The sequence below is a fragment of the Equus przewalskii genome, chromosome 8 (assembly GCF_037783145.1).
Source record: "Equus przewalskii isolate Varuska chromosome 8, EquPr2, whole genome shotgun sequence".
Taxonomy (NCBI): Eukaryota; Metazoa; Chordata; class Mammalia; order Perissodactyla; family Equidae; genus Equus; species Equus przewalskii.
In genome coordinates, this window is record NC_091838.1 from 16,778,978 (window position 1) to 16,797,466 (window position 18,489).

An 18,489-nucleotide genomic window follows, 5' to 3' on the forward strand; every position below is an offset into this window, starting at 1 on the left:
TTTAAAATTATAGAGCTGCTTTGCTCCTCTTGAAAAGCTGTTATGTTAATGGTACGTCTTACAATTGAGAGTCTCTTAAATGATGTAATCATATGTAGAATTTCCCAAAAATTATTTTACCACAAAATTTTTAATAGCCTCTCATAAAACTAGGACTAGAAGCAGATATTGTCTGGTTCTATAAACCATTATAAAGATATTATATTCCCAGTCCTCAAAGAAACAGGAAACTAGGCTAATGAAATGAAAAAAAAAGTAGGGGAGGTAAAGCACTTCTGAAACGAAGATGTAGGGAGCTCCGAAAATCTGTTCCTCTATAAAAGTAATGAGAAACACTAGTAAAAATCACCAAAATCTACTTTTTCAGAACTCTGGAAATTAACCAAAGGTTTGCAGCAATCCATAGAACATTTATTAAAGAAAGCAGTTGAATCTCACTAAGAACAGGGAGCTATGTGTCATTTTCACTTACCCAATATCAATACCTTTCTCACCAGCTCTGTAGTAACCTTGAAAATCATCAACCTCACCATGACAAGAGCTAATAAAAGTAGCCTATGATCCACGAGAGGGGGCAGAACGGGTTTGGAGTTCCTTCAAATGTCCCATATCTAGAGAATTGTCACTAACTGACCTCTACGGAAGCTGCCTGGAAAAATCCTCACGTGAATATTTTTCTTTATTTGACCTGAATTAGAGCTCACTCAGTGAGAAACTTCGTGCCTACAACATTTGTCAAAAACAATCAGGTTTTACAGAGTAGCTGCCTGAGGTAATGATACCACTTGGGGCAAATAAGAGGCTTAGCAAAAAATTAAAAGGAAAATCTGGTGAACAAGATAGCCATAGAAGGCTTTCAAAAGCTCCAATATATTCCTGGGGCTCTAGAAGGCCACACAGATGTGCTGTGCTATGCACCCACCCAGGAAAAACCTAAAGAGGCTCTATCTCTCACCTCTGGTTGACCTAGAGGCTCTGTGTAAGCAGAGTTGGAAACTGCTGGAGTGTTCATGGCTTAATACCTTGCCCAATTGCTAGCTGACTGCTAAGCTATTGAGCAGAGGCTTCAGTGGCTGTACACGACAAATAATATAGACTTTACAGAATTATTTCAACAAAATCACTAAACAAAAAGTAGTCACAGAAATAACAAGAAAAAACAGCAGCAACAACAAATCCTGAGGGTAAGGGTCCAATGTCCAGAGTGGCCTCATTATATCATATTAAATGTCTAGTTTTCAACTAACAAACAAAAGTATAAGTGACATGCTTCATGCCAATAAACATGAAAGTATGGCCCACAAACAGAAAAAAAAGAAGTCGACAGAAACTCTCCCTGAGGAAGTCCAGATGACGGACTTACTAGACAAAGAATACACCAAAGAACTGAAGAAAATCATGTCAAATAAATTGAAGCAAAGTATGAGAATGAAATCTCACCAAATGGAGACTGTCAGTAAAGAAATCCAAATTATAAAGGGAACAAAATAGAAATTCTGGAATTAACATGAAAAATTCATTAGAGGGGCTCAACAACAGATTTGAGCTGACATAAGAAAGGTTCAAAGAACTTAAGATAGGTCAATCGAGATCCAATCTGAGGAACAGAAAAAAAATGAAGAAAAATTAACAGTTCCTCAGAGACCCTGTGGGGCACCATTGAGTGTACCAAAATACGTATAATCAGAGTTGCAAAGGAGACATGAGAGAAAGAAGGTGAGAAAAAATATTTGAGGAAATAATGGCTGAAAACTTCACACATTTGAGGAAAACACTAATCTATATATCCAATAAACTTAAATAGGATAAACTCAAAGATATCCACACCTACACGTCACTTTGTCAAAAGACAAAGACCAAGAAAGAATCTCGCAAGCAGAAAGAAAAAAACCCCAGCACATTATATACAAAGTGTCCTCAATAATATTAGCAGATGACTTCTTACCAGAAACTGTGGAGGCCAGAAGTCATTGGGATGACATAATTCTTGAATGCAGGCTGGAATTATTGACTTATTTCCAAAGAACTATATAGAAAGGTGGGTTAAAAGCAACTTTACAAGGTAGAAACTAGAAAACACTAGTTTGGCCTGGTGATACAGGGACACATTGTGCTAATAGCATATATCCTCCAATATTAATGATGAGAGTGTTTCACCTTCTTGGTCTTTTTCCCCAAAATCCATAACCACAGTGTAATCACGAGAAAACTGTCAGACAAATCCCAATTGAGGGACAGTCTACAGAATTCCTGATCTGTACTCCTTAAAACATTCAATGTCATGAAAAAACAATGAAAGGCTGATAAACAGTCACAGACCAGCAAGGACTGAGGAGACACAATGAGTAAATAAAATCTGATGTTTAGTTAATAATAATGTTGGTTTATTAGTTTTGTAAATTTACCATGGCAATGTGGCATGTTAACAATAAGGGAAACTGTGTGAGGGGAATATGTAAATTCTTGGTATTATCTTTGCAACTTTTCTGGAATTCTACATTTTTCCATACTAAAAAGGATATTGTTTACAGAATAAAACATTAATGTAGGTCTTGTGTCATGATTTTGTAATAGATAAGTAAATACGCATGTTGAAAGTTTAAAATCAGCATTAACACTAAAATATATTGAGAAGGAAAGAACATTGAAATATACACACTATCAAATTACATGATATTACCATCAAAATTAGTACTAAGTGTTCAAGCAAAGTTGCCAACTTTAATCCTTTAATATTAACTTCTGTTAATCAAAATATATTTAATCTTTTGAAGTAGCAATCCAGTGTTACCTTTTCCTACATTCTAAGAATTTTCATTATAATTTAAATTTAGCCTTATTAACATTTAAAACCATTTACAGACTATTTAAAAATGTTAATAAACTAAAACCTATAGTTTTAGTTTCATCTTTATAAATGTTTCTATAAGGTGCAATAAAAGCTTAGTAGATCAGAATTTTTAGGTTAATACAATTACCTAAATATAAATACAGAGTTAAATAGAATCCAGTTTTGTTTTAATTCTTTTTTTTTTTTTTTGCTGGCAAAATTATCAAGTGATTTTTGTGTAATATTTATCTGTTATGTTCTAGAAAAAGTAATATTTTAATTTGTACAATCAATCAACTATTCAACAAACATTCATTGAGCCACTATTATGTGTAAGGTCACACTGTACAGGCTGAAAATATCTGAGTTTCACTTTGATGATTAAAGACTCTCAAAGTTTATGAATATAATTTTATTATATTACTTATAAACTATACTTATACAGCAATTTGCAAAGTACATTCACACTCATCATCCTGTTTGATCTTCACTCAAGTCCCAGGAATTCAGTGCGAATTAAGAAGCACTTTTGCCTCATCTTTGATTTCATACAATATGTTTTTGCAATTAAGGAACTATTTGGGCTTATTTATACCACCACCTTTTGCATATGCTATTTGTCATATTTTTTTTGCTTTTTCCCCCTTTGCTGTTTTCTATTGGAAATTAATCTTTCTAAATTTTAACCAGTAATTATTAAGGGCTGCCAACATGTTTACCAATTTTTTTTGCTCATCTTTGTTTCTTTCGTACTTGACCATTCTCCTGGACTCATTTTTCTTGATGAAATACATCTTGAAGTAGTTCCTTCAGTGAAGTTCTATGAATGATAATCACTTATATATGGTAGTTTATCTGGGCACAGGATTTCCTCCCAGCCTGTAGAAGATATGCAGTCTCAATTGATGACAAGCCTCCTGTAAGTCTAACTTTATTATTTTATATGACCTATATACCTTTTCTCGTATATACATCTATTTTAAGGTTTTTTTCTCTTTGTGATATTCTATATTTACATAACATAGATATTAAAATACATAGTGTTTGCTATGTTCCCCAAATTGAGGATTAAAACTTTGCTTATCTTCCTATTTTCTCTCCTTCTGGAGCTTGTAATATATATTTTATATACACATAGTATATATGTACATATAATATTTTATATACATGTATATCATGTTTCTTGACCTATAGTTCAAATTTTCCGTATCTTTTTTGCTTTCTGTCTCACTTTCTCAGACACATTTTTCATTTCTCTACTTCTTCCTTCGGATTTTTTTAACGTGATATTTAACACAGTGACTGAATTTTTAACTTCCATCATTACTATTTTTTTACTTGTAGAATTCTTTGATCATCTTTTAATATCTGTCTTTTTCCTCACTTACCTGTTTTTTCAGTATGGTTCCTTTCCTTTTTTTATGCCTTTAAATATTTTCAATGTATTTTTAATGTAATCTCTTTCCGATTATCCTATTGCTGTCAATTCTGGTCATGCTAATTCTAATGCTTCCGGCATCTGCTGACTCTCCCCTTGTGTTGCTGTATCTTTTAATGCAGTTTGTATACTTTTTCTGAGAGTTCATTTTCAGGAGCTGATTTTTAAATCTTTGGGAGTTGTAAGGGCCTCAGTTCTTGCTTTTACATATGAAAGGATCCTCTGAATTTTAATGATGCTGGCCAATTTTTATTATAATTTTGGGTCCCTAACAATATGGATTGTTTTAAGTTTGGACCCAACAGCCCAAAGGACGGAACTGAGAACTGGATTTCTGATGAATAACTTTATATTTTCCATCCAAAGCCCAGAACAGATGGCAAACTTCCTTGCTGTTTTCCACAGCTGGAGAGTACAGGTATTTTGTTTCCCTTTGCATATGAGGCAGCTCCTCCAGGCGTCAGGCTTCATACAAAGTCATCATACCAGCTCCCCTGCCTTCTGCAGACCCAGGGCCAAATCACCAACTGTTATGTGCCTTAAGAACTCAGACCCCAGGGCCCAAGACCTAAATCCAAATCTAAAGTCTCAACGAGTCACCAAGCATTAGCTCCCACTTAATCTGGCTGTTATTTATTTGGGGCATCTCTGTTGTTTTCTTTGGTTTGATTTGCTTTTTGTTTATTTGCTTGTTTTTAGCTTGGTTATTCAGATTTTAAAATCCAAAAGATAGCTATAGTGTGCTGGCTGGTTTGAGAGTAGTTGTCTTATGACTTTGCACGTTTGTAGATGTCAAATCTACTAACTAGAACATCTGTCCCTCAATTTTATTCCATATTTATTCCTTCAAATTTCAGCCTTCTTTCTTCTGTATCCTCACATTTTATATCCAAACAACTTACAGATGGGAAAAGCAGCCTAGAGAAACAAGGTCCAAAATCAAACAACACTATAGAGACAATTCTGCAAAGACAACCCTCTGATCCGTTGGATTTTTCATTCCAGTAGTTCTCAATCTTTAGAACAAGCAAAGATCACCTGAGGAGTTTATTAGAAATGCAGAATTCCATGCACCGAGATTCTGAATCAGAGGTGTGAAGTGGAGTTCAGGAACGTGCCTATCAAACAAGTACCCCCAGCAGATTCAAATACCTGTGATTTAAGTTATTTAGCAACTTTGGACCATAATCTAAGAGATTAAAAACAAGCACACTCCTAACATGAGCTTTTTAAACTTGTGATTTATACTTTTATACTAAAAGCAGAGTAAAGAAAAAAATCTACTTAATCAAGGGTTTGCTTATCTTGTTTATAATAGAAGTTTTCAAAGCCTCCCATTTAATTAAGATATTGTTTCCTAAAAGGCACTCTTTTATAAAACTTATTTGAGCTAAACCTTATTTTAAAATGATATAAGAAGAGGGCCAGCCTGGTGCTGCAGCGGTTAAGTGGGCACGTTCCGCTTCTCAGCGGCCTGGGGTCCGGTTCAGATCCCAGGTGCGGACATAGCACCACTAGGCACTCCATGCTGTGGTAGGCGTCCCACATATAAAGTAGAGGAAGATGGGCACGATGTTAGCTCAGGGCCAGGCTTCCTCAGCAAAAAGAGGAGGACTGGCAGTAGTTAGCTCAGAGTTAATCTTCCTCAAAAAAAAAAAAAATAAAAAAATAAAATGATGCAGGAAGAAATATGCACCACTACAAAGATTCAGATGTTATTTGGAAACTTTCCACCATGATAATTTTGTCTCAGGAGAAATTAGAAAATTCCATAAAATTACCTGGGTATAATTTATAGAAAGTTGAGCCAAGAAACAGGTGTTACCATTGGAATGATGAATCTTGTCCTTTTCCTCACTCATAAATTTCTGATATATGAACTCCTAGACTCTAAATCAGATGCTGGGTTCACATAGATTTATATCATTTATTTCCTTTCATTGGAAAAATAAAGAGGCAAATGATCTATATATATCTTGCCAGCTGTTCCACAAACCACACGCATTTAACACAAGTATCAGTGGAGATGCCATTGCCTCAATGGCTCCTTCTTGCACGTGTCCCACCACCTGAAGGTTGGATGCTGCTCTTGAAAAGTATTTGCATCTGTATGCTGTAAGCTTGGCTAGAATGCTGGCTAGCATTCCATTTCCAGATGGCCGCTATTACCACCTAATTATTTTTAAACTCTGATTTTATTTCAAACAATTTACCATTGTCAAGGGTCACCTCCAAGTACAACGTTGCTGAAATCAAATATTTTTGGTTCTAGGTCCATGGTTAAGAGGGTTCAAGAATGTCCTTCTTTAGAGTGACTGATAGACCACATGGCAAAATCCATGGCTAAATTATAAATCCAATATTAAAATTTGAATAAAACTATAATTTCTATGACAATTATTCAGTCACAATTATTATTTATTTTATTTGTTTTAGATTTCCAATAGTCCTGATGAACAAGCTAGAAAGTACCAAAGAAATCTATTTATTCATTCATTCATTTATTAATTCTTCTGACACTTATTGAAGTCTTATTATTACCTCAATAAGATGAAGAAAACGGATTCCTTCTTGCAAAGAATTTGCTGCCTAGTAGAACAAAAGATAATTACAACTTATTATTAAAGTCTTGTGATGGGGCCGGCCCCGGGGCCGAGTGGTTGAGTTCGTGCGCTCCGCTTCAGCGGCCCAGGGTTTCACCAGTTTGAATCCTGGGCGCAGACATGGCACTGCTCATCAGGCCATGCTGAGGTGGCGTCCCACATGCCACAACTAGAAGGACCCACAACTGAAAATACACAACTATGTACCGGGGGGCTTTGGGGAGAAAAAGGAAAAATAAAATCTTTAAAAAAAAAAAAGTCTTGTTAAAGTATATGCAGAAAGGCAATATGATTAGATGATAAGGGTTAAAGAAATTTCTGGGGACTTTTGTCTCCTTTGTTTTATTAAGCTGCTTTCCAGACTGAATGTTGGAGACATATGGATTTTAAGGAAAGGAAATAAGTCTGAGTTTGGACTTGATTAAATATGCTATTTTAATCCATTCTTTTCCTGCTTTTAAGTTTTAGTTCACTATAAGTTATGGCACATTCATAGAATTAACACATGGTGATCCTCTAAGGATGTTGTTCACATGATCTTGCCCACTTTGGGCACCAGTGTGTTGAATCTAACAGTCAGAGGACAACTAGTCCAATTATATATATTGTCTTCATATAATATACACATGCACATAGCTTGAAGGGGTTTTTTTAACACAAAATTTATGAAGGCTTCAAAAGAATTTGGTGAAAATTATCAACTCCAAACTCTAGAATGAGAGCTTATAGACATTCAAATGTGTGTGTGTGGGGGGGGGGGGGATGGCAGTGGTATAAGTATGTTTGTGTTTGTGTTCATAGAAGTTCTGGGTCACTATTAATTCTTTCAGATTCGGGGGATTCCTTTCTTTGTGTCCCATGTTGCTCTTTTCCTCAACCATTTTACTTAGGATCCCTTGCATTAAAGATCTTCCAAAATACTCTCTTTATTTTTGTACTTGCTTAAAGTAAGTACCGTCTGCTTTCTGACTCTTCATCAGCTGTTTTCTATAGAAGGTGTTATTTCCCTCCGATAGAATCTATGAAATGTCACCATGCTATTCATTGTATTTCTGAACGTGCCAGCTGAGTGACAGCTGGGCTCCATGCTTCCTCCTCTCACCTGAGCAGGTCCCTCTCCTGGTTGACCACGTAAGCCTGCAGCTCCAGAAGTGGGATAAGGATATTTGAAAATGCCCTTTAACCCAGAAGAGTAATTTCCTGGATCGCCCTGGATACAGCATCATAATGCTACCTATATAACATATTAGGTCTCTCTGGTGACTACGGCTCAGGGGATTATTAATTAATAACTTCATATCAATTATCACAAGAGCTACATTATCACTTACAATTTTTATTTCTCTCTGCAGGGTACCCCTGGTAAAAAAAATAAACTTTTATATGTTGTTATTTTTTAAACTGATTTTTTTCTATATAATCCAGACATTAACCTCTCATTTAGAGCGCTGAACCCATAAGTCTGACAATGTCAATAAGCCCCTGGAGAGCATCAACTGAGTTATGCCAAATTATAATAATCCATTCTTTGCAGTGATTATAATTCAGCAGCTTAAATCAAGAGCTGTCTATTCTATTTGTCTTAAGTATTATTATCATAGTAATTTGTTTTGTGAACTTAGAAAAGTTTCTATATACATAGTGTATTCATTTAACCAATAATGATAATTTCATACATAATAATGAGCTGATCCTAACATATTTGGAAACTTTTTAATAATCACAAGTTATCACTGACATAATTCTCCAGTACTTACGGAAGATTCACAGTCCAAATGGACATTTTATGTAGTCTTCAGGAAGAATAATTCCTTCTTTTAAGACATTACATTTCTTTTCAGAAAGTTAGCTTAAAGGAATCTGCACCACAATTAAGACATCACTGAATCAGGATTTTTAGGCTTGAAGTACAGCTTATCTTTACAAGCTCTCTCTAAACAAGTCTAAATTTTTTGCAGACGTTGTTTGATGTTATGATAGGGATACGCCTTTATTGTGGATTTCTTTTAGCTAAAGCAATTTGTCAACAAACAGCAGTGACTACTCACGTTTATCTTGTTCTGCTTCCACTCCTTCACTTTCTGTGTCACTTGGCAAGATCCACGGCTGATGAACTACCTGCAACTGCTTTAAAGATTCATCCTGCCAAAGAAAAAATTCATTTTGGATTAAACTCTAGATTGATATCATGAATACCAATATGAGTGAACACTTGGATCTCCGCGAATTACGTGTTCAAAAAACCCTAAGAATTTCCTCACAACATAGAAGAGTTCTAAGTTTAAACTCATTTTGATGTCAGCGACATGCCATAAACTTTGAAATCGTTTTCTTTACATTCACCTTTTAATAAGATTTAATGTCTTAATAAGAAAAGATATCTATCTAGACTACATTCCTTCGTGAATTAATATTTTTATGGAAATCTTGGCACCCATTCTTGGAAATATAATAATGAAATATTCAACGTAAAATTGCACGAAATGTGCCTCTTTGCTGTCAAGGTTTCAAATTCCCTTTAATGAGAATCAAGGTTAGTGGGATTTAGAAAACATTCTCAACTATATCCTTCGGTAGTACTTCACTGCCTCCTTTCTCCTATTACTTCCTTATTTTTGTTAATATATTCCTCATATACTTCCTTGCTGCTCTGTGCCTTCCGTCACTGACCTAAATCAGATGCTCATCATCTCTCATCCCGTCCACAGTAATAGCCATCTACGAAGTTTTCTAGGATCAAGTTTCACACCCTCCCTATCTTCCCCACCAGTTCTCTGACAAAGTCAGATTTTTCAATGTCGTATCATGTATTCATTACCTTGTTCATAATCCTTGAGTGGCCTCCTCATTGTTCCCAGGATAAGATCTAAACTCAAGGTCCTTCATGACCCCTACTTGTCCAGCCTGCTGTCCTACCACTTTCCATGTCCATCCCACCTCAACGGACACTTCCACTCCAGCTATAATTAACTGGTAGCTCCTTAATTTTGTCATTCTGTGTGATCTGTCAAGATGTGTTCACATAATATACCTCCTACCTAGAATGCACTACATTTATTTCTCTGTCTCAAACATTAACACTCCTCCCAAGGCTCAGGTGTCATCTCTATTGCCTTCCCTGATCCTCCAAGACCGAGTTACTCCTCTATTCCTTTATGCACTTATTGCACCAATATAACAATTATTGCACAGTAGTTGCTCTTTCATATCTTCCTGCTTCTAAAATAACGTGGAAAGTCTTTGAGGACTTGGGTAACCTTTTTTGCCTATGCATTTCCAGCATGTATTACAGTGCCTGGCAAAAAATAGATACTCACTCAGTAGGCATTTGTGTAGGAGAAAGTAAGAAAGAAAAAAAAGGAGAGGATAAAGGGTAGTGTAGGGGAGGAAGAAATTTTCCTCTACCCTTCTAGGTTCTTCTGACTGGTCTAAGAATTAAATTGACAGGAGATAGATTAGCAGGAGAAAAATCAAACAAAGTTTAATAACATGTATACATGGGAGAGACCCAGGAAAACTGAGTAACTGGCCAAAATGGCTGAAGACATCACATTAAATAACATCTTCAGCTGAAAACAAGAGGTTATTGTGGGTAGTGGTTTGGACTTCAAAGGGGAAGAAGGCAATTCACATGGTAAACAAACATTTGCCATGCCATGCAGAGACAATGGGACATGGAGAGGACTCTGATCTCTAGGCCCTGCTGAGTCTCCCCAACCACATTTAGCCCATATTCTTTGTAGGTATCTCTGGTTATGGCTCTGTTCTTGTTACAGGCTATTTATCTAAATTCTCTTAGGCAGTTAAGGAGGAGGTAACAAGAGAAACTTTCTGAGTCTTTTGTTTCTTAAAAATAATCAGCCTATCTGGTGGCGCAGCGGTTAAGTTCGCACGTTCCGCTTCTCGGCGGCCCGGGGTTCGCTGGTTCGGATCCCGGGTGCGGACATGGCACTGCTTGGCAGCCATGCTGTGGTAGGCGTCCCACGTATAAACTAGAGGAAGATGGGCACGGATGTTAGCTCAGAGCCAGGCTTCCTCAGCAAAAAGAGGAGGACTGGCAGTAGTTAGCTGAGGGCTAATCTTCCTCCAAAAAAAAAAAAAACAACAACAACAACAACAAAATAATCAGCCTAAAATAATCCTTACATTAAAGAGACACATTTTAGGGTGGCAATTTTGTTCCCTATCAGTAGAAAGGAAAGAAGAAGAAAGAATGGATCACCTTTGGAATAAAATATAAGTACCAATTTCAAATTTATTGAGTCATGATTTAAGAAAATCTTTTCAAACATATTTTGAAAATTAAAAGCATAAAATCAGCATGACCTGTCAATTCACTGTTTTGACCTCTCAAATTCATTTATCGTCTTCCCCCTCTTTCAGTGATCTTTTCCTCCAGCTTGAGATATTTTACTTTATTTTGTTCAAACAAATACTAACAAGATAAAAATAAAGGCTGATGACCCCTGATTTCTAAGAGCATGACATCATCAAACATTAAATGTCTACTTTGTTTAAAAAAATTCCTGTATGAGAGAAACATACTATCTGCCATTCCTTGATTATGATAGTTACCTCTGGATCTGTTTAGTCTCAATCTAGAGTTTCAAAACAGGCACAATTTTCTACAAGTTTGGGAAGGAGATTAGGGATTCTATAGTTGAAGCACAGGGGATATTTTAGGGAAGTGAAACTGTTCTGTATGATATCATAATGGTAAATACAAGTCATTAAGCATTTGTCAAAACCCATTGACTTTCACACCACAGGGTAAACGTTAATGTATGCAAATGAAAAAAGTCAGTTAGGGGGTTGAGGGATCCTGGGATGGAAGCAAAATGCTAAAAAAGAATCTAAATGCATTACAGGTGTATGAAATAACTTCACTGAAGCAGGTAGGAGAATAAGCTGCTGATCTAAGTAACTGAAACGAGTAAAGTCTCTAAGATCAAAAGCAAAAGGAGCTGCACATAAGGACTGTACCCTAGTTGATAAAGTTGTTTCTTGTGGGCATATGGGTTAACAATTCTGAAACAACTATATATACACTCTGGAATTAAACAGTGAAGCAAATTGATGGCAGACGATGGAACCCAAGTTTCTCACTATTGGAGGGGGCGTTTACAGATAAGCATGGCTAGAATGATCCACCTGTGATGTCATAGAGCTGGAGACATCAGTATGAGCTCATGTTGAGCTTACTATACACACTGATGGGTACATATAGAAGTATTTCTAGATATTTATATATACATGGGTTACTATTCACACATATATCTCCCTGCTCTGGCAGCTGAGAGGACTTAGACACAATGATACCCCAACAACAACGAACACAACTAGCCCCTGATCTTGGCTTCTAACACCATTTTTCAGTGAAAGAACCAGTGCTCTTGGAGAAATGATTGATTTTGGGACTGAGGCAGGATATATAAGATATACAAGATAAGCCTGGAGAATCTTGTAGTGCCAAAAAAGCAAGAAAGTGCTAACACATACACACAGACACACAAAATGATGAGCATATTTCAAAGGGATACAGGAGCCAACTGAAAAATCTCTCAGTGGCCAAAGCTAGAGCAATTCGAGCAACAAAATAAATAAGGTAGAATTAGGTTATTACTCAAAGCATAAATAAATATCTACAGGTCCATTCTGATAAAAATAAATGATTGAATAAATAAATGAATGGGAGAGACTAGACAAACATGCCATGCAGAACGATTTCAATAATTTATGTAGCTACTCCGACCTTGGGAAGTGGAGAATAACTTCCCACTTCTTCAGTGTGGGTTGTGTATCCTGACTTTCTTCCAAAGAGTACAAGATGGACAGGGAAGGCAAGACTACCTAAAGCCAGGTGATTAAGGTCAACATCAATAGCAACAATCTCTATTGATAGCATACACCCTTGATAGGATGAGCTGAAAATGGAGTTTTACCTCTATGATTTTCCTCCTAAAAATACATTATCCCAGTCTAGCCATGAGAAAAATATCATACAAATCTCCACTGAGGGACAATCAGCAAAATATCTGGCCAATACCCTTCAAAACTGTTACAGTCATCAAACACAAGGAAAGTCTGAGAAATGGTCTCGACCAAGAAGAGCCTAAGGAGATACAACCACTAAATATAATGTGGTATCTTAGATGGGGTCTTGGGACAGAAAAAGGACATTAGGGAAAAATAGAGGAAACTTGAATAAAGTATGGACTTAGTTACTAATAATGTATCAATACTGGTTTATTAATTGTGACAAATGTATCATGCTAATATAAAATAATAATAATAGTTGAAACTGGGGGGAGAAGTAAATAGGAACTCTCTACATTATCTTTGTAATAATTCTGTAAATTAAAACTGTTCTAAAATAAAAAGGCTCATTTAAAAAATTCCAACAAAACAAAGTTTCAAAAGTTATCATTTTTAAAATAAAAATACAGTTCCTTTAGCACTAGCCACTCTTGAACACAGTATGCTAATTAGATTAAAACTTAAATTCCTATCACATGAGAGATAGACTTTGCAGTGACAAGTCCTGACCCCAAGGGTCAAGAGTCATAGCTTTTTATCCTGGTTGATCCAGGGCATGCCACTTCCCCTCCTGGGATAGAACAAAGGGGTGAAGACACTGAATTAGATGATCTCTAGTACCTCACAAAGGACATTTCTAGATTCCTTTAGACAGTCAATAGAATGTCAGAGGCACTAAATGGACTATTGTAGGGGAAGTCAGCAAACAATTAAAGTTATTCAATCTTGGAATACACAATTTAGGTATAAATCAGTGTTTATTTTTAGGATTTCATTTGTTTTCTTTTTTCAAATTTCTCAGTTATTAGATTTGGTCTTGCAGGGCTATACTAAAGAAACAGTATAAATGTAAACAGCCTTAGTTTTAAAATTCCATAACCATATAAAGGACAACAGAAGCAAAATTTCAAAAATTGTCATGTAACAGAGAGGGAAATCACATCCCTGCAGTTTCTCAAAAATAGAACATGCAGGCTCTGGTGTTGAAAGAAGAAATATGAGAAATGATCTTGGTGGTTTTTTGTAAGGTAAAATCAAATGGCTAAAGCTCTTCATCTAAAACAGAAAGGTTTAAAGTGATCTTGAAAAAATATTTTTAATTAAAAAAGTATTTGCGTTATTTAGCTTTTTGGCCCCAATACTAAAATTGGTTTTCATAAGCAAAGATATGACAAATAAGTCAATTGTGTTACTTTTTCCCACAATAGCTCAGAATATTAAGCAATACTACTGACTGGGTTTTGATTTTAGTGGCTTTACTCCTGAACAGATAAGCAGCACTCAACTATTCTTTGTTGCAAATTACGGAAAGTACAAACGGAACGTTAGCTTGGTAAAATATGAAGTTTGGGAAGAACTTTAAAATGTTGAGTTGTCGGAATCATAGGGACAGTACAAATATGACTCTTAATAGATCGTTCAAATGTTTTCCTTTTGTTTTCCCTTCAAATCAGCTAGTAATATAACGCACCTGTTTGCTTTATCAATGCTGACAGGCAGGAATATGTATGTTCAAACCTCAGCCCGTCAGACAACTTATAATTCTTTTTGATGGAGTCAAGGAACTGAAATCTTGAACCTTTCTAAAAACAAGAGTTGACATGTTCCCCTTTGCCAACTTATTCAGAAATTTTTCTACAGTCATATTAAATTGTGTCTGAATATAATACAAACTCTTTCCTATTCCCAAGAGCAAGCTCGTTGGGTTGTTTTTAGAAGAAAAGCCATTGATCCTTTTTCTAAAATGCTTTCACCATAAGTATGGAAATATCCAGGGACCAGGAGTGGTGGGAAATAGTGACAAGTATCATATGGAGAGCAGTTGCTAGCCCTATATCAACATATCATTTTATCTGCTAACAGAATAAGGGCTTTATAAACTTCAGCAGTATTGTTATTCCACATGGATAGCTTATTTTTGGATTCTCTAAATGTAATCAGTCACTGATTTATGTCACATGTGGCCTTGGAAGTTCAGTATATTTAGAGAAAAAACTCTCTTTTGGTCAAATTTTCACCATTGAGTACTTTAATTCTGATGCAATTAACTATTTCTCTCCTTTTGGTTATGTATGAAAATAATGGACAAAACTTCAGCTTCCATCTTGCTAGAAGGATTAATCTCTTTCATTTTAAAAGATTCCTGAAGAAAAACAAATTACACTTCACTCCCGATATATTTAATAGAGGGCTTCTACTGACAAAGAATGAAGCCCATACTTCCTTTAAAATGAAATTCTCTCTATATAATTTACATACTTAAATCATTAAAGTTCAAAAATATGTTTCTTTTTGTATTTGTTAATGAAATATCTTGTATTATCGGGCTGTAATCCATAATTTTTTGGTAAATTATACTTCCATAGCCCATTTCTTTTGCGAATTGTAAGAGGGCAATTAAAACTTAAGAAGAGGGAAGTAATAAGCTTGTGAAGCTTTAAGTTTGAATTAATAGGATTTGGGGAAAGAAAAGAGAAGGAACAATAATCAAAAATTAGAAAAATATGGTAGATTGTGAAAAGCATTACAAAATAAATGCAAGCTGCTAAAATAAATTTATCTGACAAATTAGCTACATTTCACTACGCATCGGATTGCACTCCATTTTATTTCCTAATTCATTCCACTTGCTGGCTTTTCTCTCTGAGGAAATCACAGGATAAATTTGTGAAAGACTTTGAAATGGATGAAAGGTTATTGGGTATGGTCAATGAACAAGAAGTCATTTTTCAAGCATGTCCTTCCAGTTATCTTATTCCATGGAGGCTCTGGGTCTTTCATTGACTTTGAGCTATTATACAAATATGTAATTTATAGAAATTGATAGTAGTGCAAGTACTTCTTGTCCATCAATTGCATCCATTTGAATGCAACTGATTTTTACCCTACGGCTATTGATCAACCTTACCAGGTTTTGCATCTACAGTATTTATAACTTCATTTCAGTATTTCTTATTTGACTATATATGTAAGGGTTTCAGTTCTCCTTGGCACTGGTTGTAACATCTTATTGCTTCCCTTATTAATTAATGGGTTAGACAAATCTTTGATATGTGTGTTCGTGTTATATCTGTATGAGTCATAATTGCAACTTTTTAAAAAATTATTATCCTTTAACAAGTATCAATTCTTAACAAATGTCAAAACAAAACAGGGTTTTCTTGAAAAACAATTCTGTTTCCTACCTTCATAAGTGTAACAAAACTATGATACTAAACAACAGTTATTTCAATTTTTAAAAAGTAAATCTCTGTGTATAATAAAAAGTAAAGTAGATCTTATTTATTGGAGGGAAATAATGTCATGCACTTTCCATCAGAAGTATAGTCAGAACTTCATTATACTAGCGATCACAGAATACAGCACAGGAGAAATAAGACAGATCAAAACTGGCCTCGGAAGTGATGCTAAGATATCTTGTTTCATAGAACTGAGCCCCTTTCCAGTTCAGATGGCATAGCTGGCAAAACCAGCCTCAACAGATTTGAAAAAGGCCTGCCTGCTCCACATGCTTCTCTTCCCGTCTGACACTCTTAGAGACTGTGAAACTGCCACTTGACACCTTGTGCTAGTTCACACTCCTCTGTGTGTTGCCTCCGGCCTTCACCAGCTAACTTCCTGGAATTGAGAGAACTGCTCTAAATGGCTCTTTAAAAAGTTTTAAAAACCATTAACTTCACTCTTCAGTTCTTTATAGCTTCTCAACCATTTAAGTCGACAATACTTGTCTGATGAATACATATTTAAATTGATAAATTTCTCTAACGATTAGGGGATTTTTAACCAGTATGGTAGGCTGCTTCTCAATTATTCATCAGGGAAATATATTTTAAATGGATTAACTTCTCTATAAAAAGTGTGACAAAGCAAGCTTTGAGCGTCTTTGATTTTGATAGTTTTAAATTATATATATTTTTAAATGAATGTTAATATTATGATTCTAAAAGCTAAAATTTCTGCAATGTGAAATTATTTTTATTCCTATCTGAGCTGTTAATGCCTTATATGTAAAGAACATGCAATTATTTTTTTTAACTGTCAGAACCATTTTGAGGATTAGGAAAAGTAGACTATTATAAAATATCTTATTTTTTATTTAGTCAAAAAGACAAATCCTATTTTGGAAAAAATAGATTAAAAAATAGAAAGTGTAGTATTTTAGCTTTACTTGTAGAGACCATATCGTCTCCTTAGTTTTGATTTAGGTCTAAAAAGAATTGTCTAACATCATGTGGTTCCGATTCTGTCTAATACGACTAAATTAAAAAAAAGAAACAGAGACTTTGATCTGCAAAGAGTTGCTCAAACTTTAGCAAGAAATGTTAAATATGTTAAAAATGTAAACACTATGGTTTGTTTGAGTTTTAGTGTGCAGTAAATAAAAGCAAATGTTTGCTAGCTCAGTTTCAACTTCAATGCTTCTAACATTTATAAATACTGTTTTTTACTGTTTACTGATTCTACTAACATAAAGAAAGAGGGCAAAAGTGGAATAAGGACACAGGTGAGAAAAACCAAAAACCATCATTTTATGGCTCACATTCTTAACATGTCCTAAATGGAGAAGGATTTGAATATATATTTCCTCAGGACCAAGTAGATTAATGTCTGTGAAATTAACTCAATAAGTTAATACTTCATTAATTAAGATCATACTTATAGTTTTACTATAAAGGATGTTTTTTAAACGAATGCTGTTGGTTTACAAAAGAGCTAAAATCTAAATATCACCAATATTAGATAAAAATACTATGTGATACAGAACCCCTGAAAAACGACAAGCTTAAGGGCAGTTCGCACATACTTGTAAATTCAAACTGTACGTCAGTAATGAGTCTCATAAGCTAGAGAGAATTTATACCCCAATCAACCAAAAATATTCTTCTTGAGAGTAAAGGAATAAACAAAACCCATAGATTTATTAATAAACGTTTTCTCTTTACCGATATTATACAGAATTGGGGAATTTCCGTGATGTTACTCTCTAGAAATAACATTGAAAAGAACACGTTAGGGCAGTGCTTCCCACTTCAGGGTGTTTATGAAGCCGGTGAGGATCTTGTTAGGATGTAGATTTTGATTTTGGGGTCTGGTGTGATTTTGCATTTCTCACAAGCCCCCAGGTGATGCTGGAAGTCGCTAGTCAGAGGACCACACCGAGGAGCCATGCCTTGCCAGCACCTCCAATGAAAAGGTGCAAATTCTCAACCTTCTTATTACATTAAGCATTTACAACTGCATAAAACATGTAGATTTAGATTGCACATTCATAATGATGGGGAAAATAAGGATCTTTTTCTTGGATAAGAACTACAAAATTAGAATAAGACATTTTCAAAGTTCTATCATCTGTATGCAGTCCATTTCCTGTACCAGCAGGTCAATGTTCCCCTTCCTCCACAGTGCTAGACCTCTACAGGACACATTCCAAGGGGCATCAGAAGCCCTTCTTGTGGAGGTGGTCCACCACCCCCAGTCTCACGACCAAGTGGAGAATGCTGAGCCAAGAGCTGGAGGCACGACAGAATCCTAAAGGAAGTTCTATTGGTGTACACGTTGAAAATAGTGTCGGCCTCTCCTTG

At 35.4% G+C, this 18,489-nt stretch overlaps 1 protein-coding gene across 1 annotated transcript in view; it reads right to left on the reverse strand.

The window, feature by feature from the left end:
* C8H8orf34 (chromosome 8 C8orf34 homolog) overlaps positions 1-18,489 on the reverse strand; it is a 370,490-nt gene that overhangs the window by 21,314 nt on the left and 330,687 nt on the right. The window contains 1 exon segment of the mRNA XM_008518734.2: positions 8,920-9,013. Within this exon segment, the coding sequence (XP_008516956.2) occupies positions 8,920-9,013 (94 nt within the window).